Source organism: Podarcis gaigeae (genome assembly GCF_964106915.1).
Source record: "Podarcis gaigeae genome assembly, chromosome: Z".
In the NCBI taxonomy this organism is placed as follows: Eukaryota; Metazoa; Chordata; class Lepidosauria; order Squamata; family Lacertidae; genus Podarcis; species Podarcis gaigeae.
The window spans coordinates 46,142,842-46,158,358 of record NC_139691.1 but is presented as its reverse complement, the minus strand read 5'-3'; the positions used below and the strand labels follow the sequence as shown (position 1 = coordinate 46,158,358).

Sequence of the window (15,517 nt, the reverse complement as noted above, 5' to 3'; positions counted from 1 at the left end):
TAGTGATCAGACCATGGCACTTCCACAGGGGGAAGCATGATCACATCTATGCCAGCCCCAAAGATCAGATCCAGCGTGTGGCCTGCTTGATGAGTGGGGCCCAAAACAAACTGGGAGAGCCCTAGTGTTGCCATGGAAGTCAGTAGGTCCAGAGCCTGTGAGGAGGGAGCGGCATCGGCATGGACGTTGAAGTCTCCCAAAACCAGTAGGTTTGGGAACTCCAGGGCCCAGCCCACCACCACCTCCAGCAGGTCTGACAGGGTGGCTGCCGGTGTGCTGGGTGGTCGGTACACCAGCCAGACAGCCAAGCTTTCCTTGGTGCCCCACACGAGACCAACACATTCAATGCCGGAGATCGCCGGTGATGGCAAAGCTCTGAAAGAGCAATCCTCCTGGATTAACAACGCTACTACTCCCCCCCCCCCGACCCACAGTCCACGATTGATGGAGGATAGAGAAACCTGGAGGTGTTATCTCATGTAGGGAGACTACTTCGCCTTCCCGTACCCAGGTCTCCGTCACGCAAGCCAGGTCAATCTCCTGCGAGACAAAAAAGTCACACATGGTGGCGGTTTTGTTGCCTGTGGACCTGGCATTGCACAGGACCAATGATGGAGGTGGGTAATCCATGCTCTCCCTACCCTCATCCCTTGGGATGGGGCGTAGATTGGAAGGGGTTCGAGGATCACTGCATCTCGAAACCCTTCGCCGATAGAGATATTTAGCCCCACCGCCATTCCTCCCTAGCCCTTCAATAGTGGAAATCCCAGGCCCCATACTAGCCTCCCCAATAGAGGGGTAACATCCCCTCAATAACAAGTCATCCTTGGGCCAGGACTCCTGTGTCAAAATGGTATGGGGAAGAGGTGGAGGTTTGATGGGGTAAGTATCCCTAGAAGATAAAACCCAACCAACCACACCCCAAGTGGGGAGGACAGTACCATGGTGTTTCATTAACTGTCAATCCCCCTCTCCCTCCTGGGTTGGTTGGAGGATTGTTGGTTCTATCTGTGGCTGTGGGAGTATTAAGGAGGTATGCACTATTAAATGTGGATCACTGGCCAGCAAAGAGCCAGCTTCGGAAGATCTGTCCATCCTGTCTCGCCAGGAGTACAGTAGAGAAGGTTGATCATTCTGATAGGTTTTTGGAACATTAGGAAAAGGTCCAGATGTAGATTTGATGCTGGATATCTCCAGATTAAAATAACTGCATGACAGAAAATGATATTTAAAATACTTAAAATAAGATGTGTGGAAATGAGGACAATGTATGCTCTTGGCATTCAGACCACAATGAGAAGGAACTTGGTAGTTTGGCTTGAAATCTCAGTGCATTCACCATTCCAGAAATGATTTAGCTACCTTGGTCTGTGCTTATAATTAATCAAAGAACATCAGACCTGGCCTTTCATATTGTGGAACAATCGTGGCACCCGCCCCTTTCCTGGCAGTATATATATATTGGGAAAGAGCAAAAGTACAGCGCAGGTCACGTATCCTGCAAATATAAATCATTTCTCAGTTGAAAAGAATTCAGCTATTTGCTGACTGAGGTGTCTTCTTCCTTGGTGTTCTGAGCTAACACTTGTCCAGCACACACTGCAGGAACTAGCCAGTGAAAAGAGTTTCAGAATATGCGAAGAGCCCTGCTGGATCAGACTGGACAGGAGTCTAGCATCCTGTCCTCACAGGGGCCAACCAGATATATCTATGGGAACCTGAGCACAACTGTCCTTTCCCTACTTGTCCTCTGCAGTTGATATTCACAGTCAGGCTGCCTCTGGTCCTTGTGTTAGTATATAGCCGTCATGACAAACAGCTATTGATAGCCTTGTTGTTTCTCGGTGTATTGCTTTTTTTAAAAATGTAGTTCTGTGGTGATGCTGCTCCTTCTAAAAAGGAAAAACAGGCTCAATGAAGTCCTGAGATGAGGTTCATGGGGCCAGCTCAAGTATTTTTACTGCCCTTTGTGGAATGGGACAAAGGTTCATGTCTTGGAGCAGAGTTTGGCATTTTGTAGTCCAAAAACTGCTGGAGACCCAGGTTTGGGAAACTGCCCTAAATAATGGATGGGGAACTTTTTCCTCTTTGGATGTTATTGGATACCAACTTCCACAAACCCCATCAGCATGGCCAGTGGTCAGGGATGATGGGAGTTGTAGTTCTGCACATCTGGAGAGCCACATGCTCCTTAGCCCTGCCTTAAATGGTGACAAAGCAGGCTATGACAGAAGAAGAAGAAGAAGAAGAAGAAGAAGAAGAAGAAGGAGGAGGAGGAGGAGGAGGAGGAGGAGGAGGAGGAGGAGGAGAAATAATTCGCAGGGAAGGGCCTCAGCTCAGCGGCAGAGTATTTGTATTGCATGATGAAGGCCCCAAATTCAATCCCTTCCAATCTCCTTGCAGGGCCAGGAGATGCCCCCTACTTGTAATCCTAAAGGGGTTTGGCCAATCTGTGCAGTGGCAATACTCAGCTAGATGCACTACATCCCTCAGTGAACATGCTAAGAAACTCAGTGAAGTGCAGCAGCCAAGACTGAGGCAGAGGTGAGATGGAAACTCAGCCATGAGGTTGGCTGCCAAAGAACAAAGCCAAGAGTCAGAGCCAAGGAACACACCAGAGTCAGGAAGACTGAGACTAATGTGGCTCATGCAGACTCTCGCCCTTTATAGCTCTTCCTGTCCAGGAGAGCTCAATGGCCAGACTGGGTGGGCGGGGCTAGGGTAGAGCCAAAGGGTATTTCGCTACCCAGAAAATGTTCTGCATTGCAGTTTCAGCAACACCGTGTGGGGCTGTCGCACAGTGGCCCAACTCTTCTTGGTACTAGAGTCTCCAACATCATGCAGAATAAATTAATGCAGCAAGCAGAGAAGAGGCTATAAAAACATGCCTGCCAGTTTCCCGGAGGCCATTGGTTGGTCCAGCATCCTGGGAAAACAGGAATCTGTACTAGATGGATGATTGGCCTAATATGGCAGAGTCTTTGGTACTTACGTTCATTCACCTGTGACTATGGATAGAATAATCTGTTGATTTCAGTCTCTCTCCATTCCCCCCCCCCAAAAAAAAATTGTGTTTGTTTTTTAAAAGAAAAAAATAAAGTGCACCCCATCTGTGGAATGATGAAGACATACTATTTGGGATGGGGTGGCTAAACCAGGGGTGGTGTGGCCCTTCAGAGGGTGTTGGATACCAACTCCAATCAGCCCAAGCTAGTATGATCAATGTTCAGAGATTATTGGAGATCAAGTCCAGCAACATCCAAAGGATCACAACTTCGACCTACAACAATACAAGGCTGATGTTCAGGGTGAAGGAATCAAAGAATGGGCATCCCTATTTATTGATTAATCTGACAGTTCTAGGCATTCTCTTTGTTGACCTAAATCTTTCTGTTTGATGGGGGTGCAGAGAACTAGCTTTTAATAAGAAAGCATTCCATGGTGTATGTGGGGAGGGGGAGGGGGAACACAACGCAACATTTTTCACACATTTTCTCCTCTGAGTTATCTCTCTGCATGCTGGCGGGCTCACACTAACGTTTCACACTTTAGAAGAAATGTGTGTACAACTAAACTGTTTCTATCAAAGACTGATAAAAAGAAAAGACCTTTTGACTGGGAGGATGATTTCAGCCGGAGAAGGGGGGGGGGGAAGGATGTTAGATTATGAGTGTCTCAAGACAGAGAAGAAAGCAGGATACAAGCAAATGTATTCTTGAAATAGGCTGTGGGGCGGGGGGGGGTGAACCTCCGGGTTGATGGGTCTAATTAGGAGCCATCCTATGGAGCTGAGTGTTGGAGGATTCTAGGGCTATATTCAACCCCCACAATCCATCCTATGGTTATGATCTGGTGGGCCGGAGAGGCAATCAGGCTGGAGGAGAGAAGGATCTGGACCACCAACTGAATCCAGTTCCCCATCTCCAGTCTAAGACTGGTAAGAGGCTGCACGCAGAGGTGATCCTAGGTCTGCAGTGTTGATGTATGTGTTTGTATCAGGGGTGAAATACATCTGCTACCTAAGGTCTTGTTGCTCTGTATAAATAGGTCTGAACCAAGCTCCAGTTTTCCTTCACTATATGGATATGTCAGTCTTAATTTAGTTGTGGGAGGTGGGGGGGGAAGGAAAAAGAAAGCTAGCACTCAGGATTAGCCCACTGGCCATGCATGAGTCTACAGATGAGTTCATGTATGAGGAACTTTTGACCCCAAGGCCTCTCCATCTGGCCTTCCGAACTCTCTCTCGGCAACACACCCTTTCCAGCTACATGACCGTTCTGCAGGCCACATCCCTCATCAGTACTAGGACATATTCACAATTCCCAGAATGGTTTAACCACCAGTCGCTCTTCCCTGGGAACTCTGAGAATTGTGGCTGAGGGGAATAGGAGTCCTCCTAACAACTCACAGCACCCCTAAACAAATTGCAGTCCCTGGATTCTTTGGGGAAAGCCATGATTCTTTAATGTGGTTGTGATAGTGCTTTGAAAGTCTAGTGTGAAGGTTGCCCTACTTTGCACACATCCACACCACCTGAGAACTCTGATAATGCCTCTTGCTCGCCTGGATAGAGGATAGAGAGGTGTGTGTGTGTGTGTGTGTGTGTGGAAACCAGCCAAGTGCACAAAGGAAACACTTACATTTGTTGCTCTGCCCACTTTTGCCTTTGACCTTGACCACCCTGGAATGTGGCCCTTGTGGTGAAAAGTATTCACCACCCCAGACTTAGTTGGTCACTTACAGCCCTCCCAGTCATGTGGCCTTCAGCATTATCATGGTGAAATGGAAGATGCTCACTTTTAGAGAAAGACCATTCCTGGAAAATAACATCTACTTATAATGCAGTTAAGGATTAGCAATACATCTGCATAATCAAGCTACACTTTACAGAGATATTGAAGTGGGCAACGCTGTTTAATTTTTCATCACCTAATGGATTCAGCTTCATCAGCAGGTGGATTCTGACGCAGCAGGAGTGCAACTGCGAGAATCACTCAGGTCCCTTGGCCTGGTGGGTTGGGACAAACTCAGTGGCAGAAATCAGGAGTGAGGACCCTTTATGCACTCTGAGCACCACATTCCCACCTAGGCACCCTTCCATGGATTACATGCCAGTAGTGGGTGGGGTCAGAGACAAATGTGAGTGTTGAATGCAGATTTTACCTTTGTACAGTAGGGTATTTTCTGCACATACTCACCTCTCTCTATTCTGCATCCAGGTGAACCAGAGGCAATGTGGTAGTTCAAGGACAGGCAAAAATATTTGGGGTGCAAAGTAGTACCCATGGGGGGAGTGTTCTGAGGAAAGGGGATGGGGCCTAGGGAAAATTCGAAGGGCCAGATAGAGGGCTTGAGGGCCACATTTGGTCCCAATGTCTAAGATTCCCCACTCCTGGTGTGGCACATCTGCTTTGTGTGAATGAAGTCCCAGGTCAAGTCCCCAGCGTCTCCAGGTAGGCTTGGGTGTGACCCCTGTCTGCATTTCCTAGAGAGCCACTGCCAGTCATGGTAGATCTATGAGTCCCTCCCTCCCCCCTACCCAGTGAACCACTTGAAAGTTGCTGAGGACCACTTAATGGTTTTTTAAAAAAATAATAATGTTGTAACAATTGTAATGTGCTGTGTTGGATGCTGCATGATTTTGAGTTGAATCAAGATTTAATTAATTCTCGCCTCCCATTAACTTCACTGCTAATCCTCTCCACTCCTTTCAAGTGCCTCCTCTGCTTGTCACTTCCCGTACATCCCACTCTCTTTCTAGGCAGACTGCTGGGTAGTAAGAATAATAGAGCAGCCTCTGTGCCTGCTATTTAGTTACTGTTCCTTACTAACATGATGTAGACCACGTGAATGAAGCTTGTGAACAGTTTAGGAACCCCTGTTATAGACAACACTGAGCTACATAGACCAATGGCAGCTTGCTATGCTATGCTATGGATAGATAAAGGACCCCTGGACAGTTAAGTCGAGTTAAAGGCGACTATGGGGTTGTGGTGCTCATCTTGCTTGCAGGCCAAGGGAGCCAACGATTGTCCACAGACAGCTTTCTGGGTCATGTGGCCAGCATGACTAAACCACTTCTGGCACAACAGGACACTTTGACGGAAGCCAGAGTGCACGGAAACACCATTTAACTGCCTGTCGCTGTGGTACCTATTTATCTACTTGCACTGGCATGCTTTTGAACTGTTGGGTTGGCAGGAGCTGGGACAGAGCAACAGGAGCTCACCCTGTTGTGGGGATTCGAACCACCAACCTTCTGATCAGCAAGCCCAAGAGGCTCAGTGGTTTAAAGCACAGTGCCACCCATGTCCCTAATGCTTTTGATATATCTAGTGTGAATAGTTTTATGTCAATAGCTTTCACACTTTTTGTATCCAGCTCTGAAATCATCTGATGAAAGGTGAATAAATATCTTTTTTTAAAAAAATAATGCATAAAATTGTTATTGTGTAAGGGGAAATAAACCCTCCTGTTTAAAACACAGAAAGTACTTGATAGCTATCCCAAGTCAAGTTTCAAATAGGGCAGGTGATTTACCTGAAGTCCATCAACCACATTTGATGTCATTCTGTCCTAAGCTTGCTCATCGGAAGCCTTGTCATAAGTAGTTAATCAGTCTCTTCAAGCATGACTCATGACTTTTCTTGTCATTGTGTATACACCAGCTTCCAAGTCTTTTTTTAAAAAAAACCTCCCATGCTCTTCATTAGCAATCAGCATGGCCCTGGAAAATGTATTCCTTGTAGAGACAATGCCATGGAAGTAGGAGCCTTGGAGCAAATGATTTGCAATGACAGGGTTCCTGTAGTCTCAACTGAAAAAACATGACTTTAGCTGTACCAAGTAATGGGCCTTTAGCTTAGCGCCTCCTCTTCCTCTGTGTCTTCCAGGGACATGACAAATCAGTCAGTGGGAAAATAGGTTCTTCATCATCACCATCAGAATTTCTGTTTATTTCTCCTATGGTGACATTTAAATTATTCAGTTTAAGAACATGCAAACAGCCTAGCTGCTGGAGCAGCCCAAAGGCCGATCTAGACCACAGCAGCGAACTGTATTTCTAAGGGAAGCCTGCAAGTGTGACCTGTGTGCAACAGCGCTCTCCCTCCTGTGGTTTCCAGCAGCAAGTATTCAGAAGCCTCTGACTGTGGAGGTCCAACATAGCCATTGTGGCCAACTGTTATTGAAAGCTTCATCCTGCCTACAATGCTGTTCATAATGGATAAAGGCTTGTTGGTTATGAATTGTTCTTAGCCTTTCAATGCCATTTCACATGACTTATAGGGGAGGAAAGGAGCTCCTTGGATGTCAACTCCCACCAGGAAGCATATCAGTGGCCAGAGACTATGAAAGTGTGTAGTTCAGCAACATGTTGAAGGCTGCAAGCTTCCAACCCTGACAGGAGGTGGAGGACAGCATCCTCTTATCCACAAATGTAGTAACCCAATGGAGTGGGAGGGAGAAACTGGCTGCAGCTAATAGGCATAGTCCAAAACTTGTGGAGGGCACTGGGTTGGCAAAGGCTGAGGTTTAAGTTCTTAACAACAACAATAACAACAACAACCATTTAATCTCAGATAATAGCTTCAGATGTTGTCCCAGGTAGGCTACTGACTAGTGACTGCATATTTTGGGGGGGAGTGGTGTAATCCTTCCATTCTTCTGAACTGGAAATTCTTTGGTGCAACTTGCAAAATTGGGCATTTGGGTAAGTTCTTTACCACTTCTTTTGTCTGCAGGTATAATGAGCTATTTGGCATTCATGGATTTGTAATCTGCTGTTCATAAATTTATGCACTTGTGGGATGGAGCTGGGGGTTATGTAGCTTATTTGTTTATGTACCTTTGCAAATTGGTGGACCTGGAGCTATATGTGCTGCAAAGGAGGGAAGTGAATTGTTTGCTGCTAATATCTGGCAGCTGAAGTAAATTAAGCCTATCTGGGGGGAGAAGGATGGGTGCTGGAATGCTTCATTCCAGGACATCCCAGACAAGAAATAGGGAGGTCATATACAGAGGCTTATTTTTTAACAAACAGCACATGGGGGAGAAACAAAACTTTCAATTCTGATTCCTCTCCGTTCCTCATATTTCTTTCTTTAAGTTCACTTCTCATCTTCACATCTATTTGTAGTGGTGGTGGGGCTTCTTCTAAGTCTTCATGAGAATTCATCAGCATTTTACTGTGACCCACCCCCCACCCCAACCCCAATATAAACATTTTATAGTTTAGGCAAGTTTGCCTAAAATAATGCACTTTTGTACAGATTCTTCTATTGCTAGTCAAAGGCAAATGAACATTAAGTAGCAAAGAAGACCCCACTGGATCAGGCCAGTGGGCCATCTAGTCCAGCATCCTGTTCTCACAGTGGCCAATATTTTGCTTGTGCAAAATATTCAAGCAGCACCTGAGCACCTGAGCACTCTCCACTCCCATGGTTTCCAGCAAACGGGGTTCAGAAGCATTGTTGCCTCAAACTGTGGAGGCAGAGCATAGCCATCATGTCGAGTAGCCATTAGTAGCCTTGATCCCCCACCATTTTGCCCAGTTCTCTTTAAAAGCCATCCACGTTGGTAGCCTTCACTGCCTCCAGTGGGAATTAGTTCCATAATGTAACTCTGCGCTGTGTGAAGAAGTACTCCCTTTTAGCTATCCTGCTCAGAGCAGACACATTGAAATAAATGGGCATGGCTAACTTAGATCACCCACCCACACAATGCACTGGCTCTTCTCTGCCTAGCACCCTTAACATTCTCTAGCCCGGTGTTTCCCAGCCTTGGGTCTCCAGCTGTTTTCAGACTAAGGTTGGGAAACACTGCTCTAACCCATCATACTTCTGTGTTGCTCATTGAGGGCTGCCATCCCTCATTACCAGCCTCTCCCATGCACTGACTTGGCCATGCTCCTCTACTTTCCTGTTTAAAAAGGTTATATGTGCCCTGAGGGAGGCAGACTGTTGCAGAGGGAGGGAAGGAGGGGAAGGGGTGGGTGGGGAATTGCATCAAAACCAGAGGTATGGGCAATGCGCCAAACTATCTATGATGGCAACTAACCAATGAGTGGTCGTGGGGTGTGTGTGTGTGTGTGTGTTGTTTTTTTTTAAGGGAGAAACACGCACACAACCTCATTATAGCCTCACTGCTCTGAATGTACTAACACAAATTAGGTTTTTGCAGAAACAGGCTTCTCTTTACGTAACCCTGTTTTGGAAAGATAGCAGCAGCTTATGTTTAAACTATTTAGGAGAACAAATAGCTGCAGCATGCCTCTCAGATGGCCTTCCTGCCGCGAGAACCAGATTCCCTGCTTGAGTGGAGTGATACATATGTTCTGTGCTTTTGCCTGGCTGTAATGGAGAATGTGCAAAAGCCTCTGGGGAATCTCAGGCAACCATATGGACCGTTCCACAACTTCTTCTGTGGGGGCTTCTGAGGTAACCAAGGTTGGTTGCAGTGGAGTTAGATGGCTAAAATATTGGCCAAGACCCACCTTAGGAGACAGAGCATAGCTCGGGGGTAAAGCATCTTCCTTGTATGCAAAAGGTCTCAGGTCCAGTCCTTGGCATCTTCCGATAGGGCTGGGAAAGACCTATGTCTGAAATCCTAAAGAGTCACTGCCAGTCATGCAAAGTAGTTGTTGAGCAGTTCTGTCTTCTCTATGACATCCAACAGCATTTCTCTATCTTCTCCACACAAGGGCCCTACTACTTTCTTGTTCTTCCTCTTGCTTCAAACATAGCCAAATAAGCCAAAGGTTAGGACAGGCTGATATAAACTTAGGGTTGTGTCCAACTAAGTTCTACTCACAGTAGACCCTCTGAAATTAATGGACTTAAGTAAGCCATTTCTATTAATTTCCATGGACCAGCTCAGAGTAGAACTAATATTGGACACAAACTTTAAATTTTGATATGAACAAAAGCACATAAGAATAACTCTGCTGGACCAGGACAATGGCCCATCTAGCCTTGCACCTTGTTATCACAGTAGACAACCAGATGCCCCAATGGGAAAGCCTCAAACAGCACCTGAGCACAATAACACTATCCTCTGCCTTTGACCATTGAGGTAGAACAGGCTTCCTCAACCTCAGCCCTCCAGATGTTTTGAGACTACAATTCCCATCATCCCTGACCACTGTTCCTGTTAGCTAGGGATCATGGGAGTTGTAGGCCAAAAACATCTGGAGGGCCAAGATTGAGGAAGCCTGAGGTAGAACATAGCCATTGTGGCTAGGAGTCATGCACAGCCTTCTCTTCCATGAATTTGTCCAACCCTCTTTTAAAGACAACCAAGTTGCTGGCCATCATTGCCTCCTGAAGAAGCAAATTCTGTAGTTGAACTATGCCTTGTGTGAAGAAGTGCCTTGGTCTACATCATTACATGTAGCCTAGATCCTTCTAGCATGCTGTCCCTGTACAAGCAAAATCTTAAAGATGACTCATATACTTTTGAATCCTATGAGTTGAACTGAATCATGGCATGAATTATGAAGAGAAATGCTGGAAGAGGCACCCAACTAACATATTCCCAGATTGTTAGAGAAGAATTAAAATGTGGCAAGTAATCATGAGTACATATCTTCACACTAAACAGCATTCTTTTTTTTAAAGTGCAATATTCATGCAGTTGGCATAAGTCAGCACTCTTGTTTCCATCTGTACAGGAACTGACACCCTCTCAACATTTATGGATTAGATAACATCACATTGCCATTTCTTATCTCGTGCTTGGATGCCTCTTTGTGAATGGAAACATATATCCTCAGAAGGAGAAAAAGACATTTGTCTTTTGCTATTAGGTATGTGCATTAGAATGAGGCAGACCGCCTGGTCTCTTTGGTTCTACAACGTTTTCTGGAAGAATGGCTTAATGATTAAAATATGTCACTGAAATGGAGCAACAGAACTACCATGCTGAATGAAATGCTTCCAGGGTGCGGGGTGGGGGTGGTGGAAGAAGCTTTTTATGAAGAAGAGAAACTTGTTGGAATATGGGGGGGGGGGAGCGGCATTTGCATCTGGTAGCTGCCCATCTCGAGCTCAATTCTACAAATATCCCAAGGAAAAGAGATTAATATTGTCATGTGCTAATTACATTTGTTAAGGAACAAGCAGGCCACTTGGTGATGCCTCTTCACCAATCTGACCCATCACATGGAGGGAAGGGAGCAAATACATCAATCTGTGTAAGGAGGGGGTGGAATTTTCTCATAATCCCAATGTTGAGTTTATCCAAATGGATTCCTCACTCCACTCCTTAATCTCAACAAAATGCACGGTTCTACCCCCATCCCAGTTCCATTAAACATAGTGAGAGTGCTCGCACATAATATCCTTGATTATATGCATTATTAAATGCAGTGTAGACATTTTTATTCCAGGTTTTCCAATGCAACAAGCACTTAAACAGATGCATAAAGCAGTGCATATAACTGTATTAAAATATGCATGTATTAGTATAAATATTATGCTGAAGAAATATAGCACAGTGTGGGACTTCACCTTTATACATATTACATGAATAATATTCATAATTTTTGCATATAATGAGTCAGGCTTTCTTTTCTTTTAAAGAATGACAATACATGAGCAGTTGAGAGATTAGCAAGCACTCAATTAAACAAGGCAGTCTCATGTGATCAAAACCTAGTAAGGTTGGAACCCCCAAATTCTGTGATTAAACCTCTGATGGAGGCTTTGTTTTTGTTTTTCAACCAGGAGATTGACTAGATGATTTTGACCTACACATCTTGCATTTTTCACACCTGAACCAAAAATCAAACATTTTGTCCCAGTGAATGGCATTATCAGGATGGCAGACAGCGATGACAGACATTTGTTCTCCACCCTGCATAATGGTAGGATCAGCAAAAGGGTATTGTCTGATATGACCCCATGTATATCAAGACCCTTGATATACAAATATTGCTACAAACACCAGGAGCGATAACACCAAACTGAATGTTCATTAACCAAGTAGTGTTAAAAATTCAACTTAAAACACTCAACAACTCTGTTACTTCTAAAACAATGCATGTTTCTCTCTGACATCAGTAGCATTACTTTTTCTTTTGGGGAAAAAAAGCAAGCAACACAATGGTTAGTAAAGGATAATTTTCTAGAACTTCTAAGCTTCTCCTTGCAAGAAACTATGCATGAATACAAATGAAACCAAAAAAATAATCCAAATGTTGTCTGAAACTGCCAACTCTTGCCAGCCACAACTCACTGACATTTGAAGCTTCTGGCCAGTTTGTTTGCAGAGCAATTGTTGTTTTTTGAACATCTAAATCTAAAACCAAAGGCCATTGCTTTGACATGAAAGATAATACAATTCAGAGATTCAGGAACTGTTCCACTTTTATTACACATGTAGCTGCATGAATTAAATCTCTCAGAAGTTGCCCATCTCACGTGTCCATGCCACTGAAAGCATTAAACTGAGCTACAATCTACCCAAAAGAAAAGAAAGATTTCACTGTTGTTCCTTTTCCATAGCTATAGATGTTGTTCCTGTAATATTTAGTAAAGCAAAGATCTACATTTGTGGGTAACAGCAACAATCCTAGACAAACATAGGTGCAGGCAAAAGAAAAACACATGTGCCTCTGAGACTTCTTGAAAGTGTTTATTGCAACCTATCTTCTGACAAAACAGGCAATCATATTTTCCATTTAAAACTGCAAAAACTATCATGTTACATATGCAATCTTCATGGGCCTATTTGGCTACGAGATAGTTGTATGGCCATAGAATGGGATAATGCAACGAGGCCCAATAGAAATATGTAAGCTCCTTGAAATCAGACACCTGTCTGTTTTGTTCATGTTAACTTTAAAGCACCACTATGTTTATTTTGGGGACACAAATGCATACTGGAAACCTACAGAACTGGATAATGGAAAGAGGAGTACCACTAACAGTATGAAAGCTCATTGAGGGCAGAGACTTACTCCATTTTGCTGATGTAACTGTGAAGCATCACATACACTGATGTGCCCCATGTGTACACATTGTGACTGTAGAAACCAGACAGTTGTGACACGGCAATTGTGTTGCACAAACCCTCATTTTATCACACCTGTATCAGTCAGAGAAGGATCCAATCCTATATATTTATAACCTCTGAAATGCACTCTTTCTTTGTTATAAAGACATCTGCTATTGGACCATATATAGAAGCTCATGTAAAACGTGCAAAGTCTTACCAGATAGGAATTGAGGCAGTAGTGGAAAACATATAAAAACAGCATTACAGAAAATCAAGAATTAGGTTGTCTGGAGAGGGTGGATGTTTAAGCTCATATATACCCCAAACTGACAGGCTAACAAGACACATTTCCTTATTAATAGTTTCTGGGGAACAAGCAAGCAAGTGGTCACCCATACCTGATTACCATCTCTGGAAAATAAAAAGGAAACATTCCACTCAGACATTAGCTCTACTGCATGCACAGAACTTCTCCAAAATGCAACCGGGCGTGCAGTACATTCAACTTATCCTGCTTTGCCAAACTGCAGCTTTTATAAGCCTTTTTTTTTTTTTTGGACAGCAATGTGCAAAAGCTTTATGAAGTGTAAAAGTGTCAGAGAATCCAGCTTTAAGTGCGATCTAATATTTATTCCCAGCTGAGTGCAACTTTGAAATACTAAGGTGGAGGAGAACTTCTCAGGTGAAGAGAGAGAAGAGGGAGCTGTTAAGATGCTGTTTTAGAAAAAGCAAGCAAGTTTGGGCAGCCAAAAGGCAAGTGTAATGATGAAAATGGACAGAAATAAAAGTTTTGATCAGTAATTTTTAAAGCATTGTCAACTATTATATATATATATATTTATATATATACATATACGTATATATATATATACATATATACATACATACATACACACATACACCCACACACCCACAAAAGGTTTTCCTATATCAGTGAATTATATTTTATACAGTGGCCCGTGACTCGTATCAGACATTAACAAGCAAGCAAAGTAGCAGAGGGTGATACATGAACCTCAGGCAAATTGCTGCATCCAGTTGCATTATATTAAACACAGGCCAAAGAACACACAAGACACAATCCGTAGGACAGGCACGCTCTCTCCGAAAAAAACAAAAACAAAGGAAAGGAAAATAAAAAATTTAAAAACCGGGAAAAAGAAAACGAACATGGATCTCGTGGTGCACAAACCTTCAGGTTCTGTGTTCTCTTTGAGGTGCACTTGCTTCAGAGGACAGCAGAAGATTTCGTGACATTTAGCACGAAAGGGGGATTCTTTTTTCTTTAATTCCGTAGATTGGATGGAATCTTGCCGTAACATAATATATTCCTGTGTGCCGGGGGGAGCGTCATCCATAACTGCGGTCACCACATAACAAAATGAACTTAAGTTAGAACGAAAGGGAAAAAATAAAATTAAAACAAAGAAAAAAAATCTAGAGAAGCAAATCAACTCTATAATGATACAGGGAGGGGCAGAGAAGGACATGGGAGCAGGGAGAGGAGGGGAGGGGAAAACATTGGTAGAGAGAAAAAGAAAAGAATGACGAGAATTAACGTACTCTGGCTTATGATGGCAGAGGAAGAGGAGACAAGAGGATAGGAGTCATTTACTTCTATATTTCCATGCTTACACCAGTCTTTCTAGCATTGTCTATGAAGGGATACTGTGTTAAGAAAGGTAGCTTACATATCTTTAAAATGTATTCGGGAAAAGACTGAATACAAGGTATCTATACCACATATAACCTCTCTTTTTTGCTACCATTTTAGTGGAATACATGGCTATATTTTGCATGCAGATTACATACAGTAACAGTTAAGATATCATGCAGGTTTTAATGGCCAGAGCTACTCATTTTATATTCAGAACAGCAATGAGCAATTTGCACAGATACCCAGCATTACTCACATCATATTGCTATTAGACTCTATAGGCCAAGGTATTTTTTTTCAGAAGACGGATCATCATTCACTAGCATTCAAATTTACAGTTTGTTCCAGAAGGCGCAAAGAGAGGGAGCATGTTGGGGTGGGGTGGGGTGGGGTGGGGGGATCTCATGGTTTACCCCATCCCCTAATAATTCAAACACTGCATTCTACATTCCAGAAAATACTTCCGTGTCAGCTCATATGCTGAGGAACCCCTGGAAGCCTGCCATGAGACCAAATAATGTTTCAGAGAATATTGTCAGGGACATTCCAAACTACGGGTTAGGCCTTTGGGGTATCAAGATTCCTGCTTGCACTGCATCCTGTGTTATTGGCAGGGCAGTTAGGCAAATGTTGGCTATTTCCAGATCAATCTGATATGTTTGCGGAGATGTCACATGATGGTGTTGCATCAAAGAAAGGGTTATCCCACACTTCCCCTTGTGTGTTCCTTTCACTTTCCTTATCGCAAAAATTCCCCAGTCATGGAACCACCACCAAGGCCTCACCTGCTGATTGTAGTCCAAGATGGTTGATACCAGGGAAGGCACTCAGGTCCCAAGCCCGTTGGGGCTTTACACACTGGTT

At 43.9% G+C, this 15,517-nt stretch overlaps 1 protein-coding gene across 9 annotated transcripts in view; it reads right to left on the bottom strand.

The window, feature by feature from the left end:
• The window catches only part of FGF13 (fibroblast growth factor 13), a 233,815-nt gene that overhangs the window by 98,188 nt on the left and 120,110 nt on the right, over positions 1-15,517 (bottom strand). For 5 of the 9 annotated variants that reach the window (XM_083723021.1, XM_083723020.1, XM_083723024.1 and 2 more), the window contains one exon: positions 14,189-14,356. The exons of 1 other annotated variant lie outside the window; for it this stretch is intronic. In XM_083723021.1, the coding sequence (XP_083579147.1) occupies positions 14,189-14,356 (168 nt within the window). Of the gene's footprint in view, positions 1-14,188; positions 14,453-15,517 lie in introns of all 9 variants that reach the window. 3 more of the 9 variants (XM_083723019.1, XM_083723017.1, XM_083723015.1) reach the window with 1 other exon arrangement.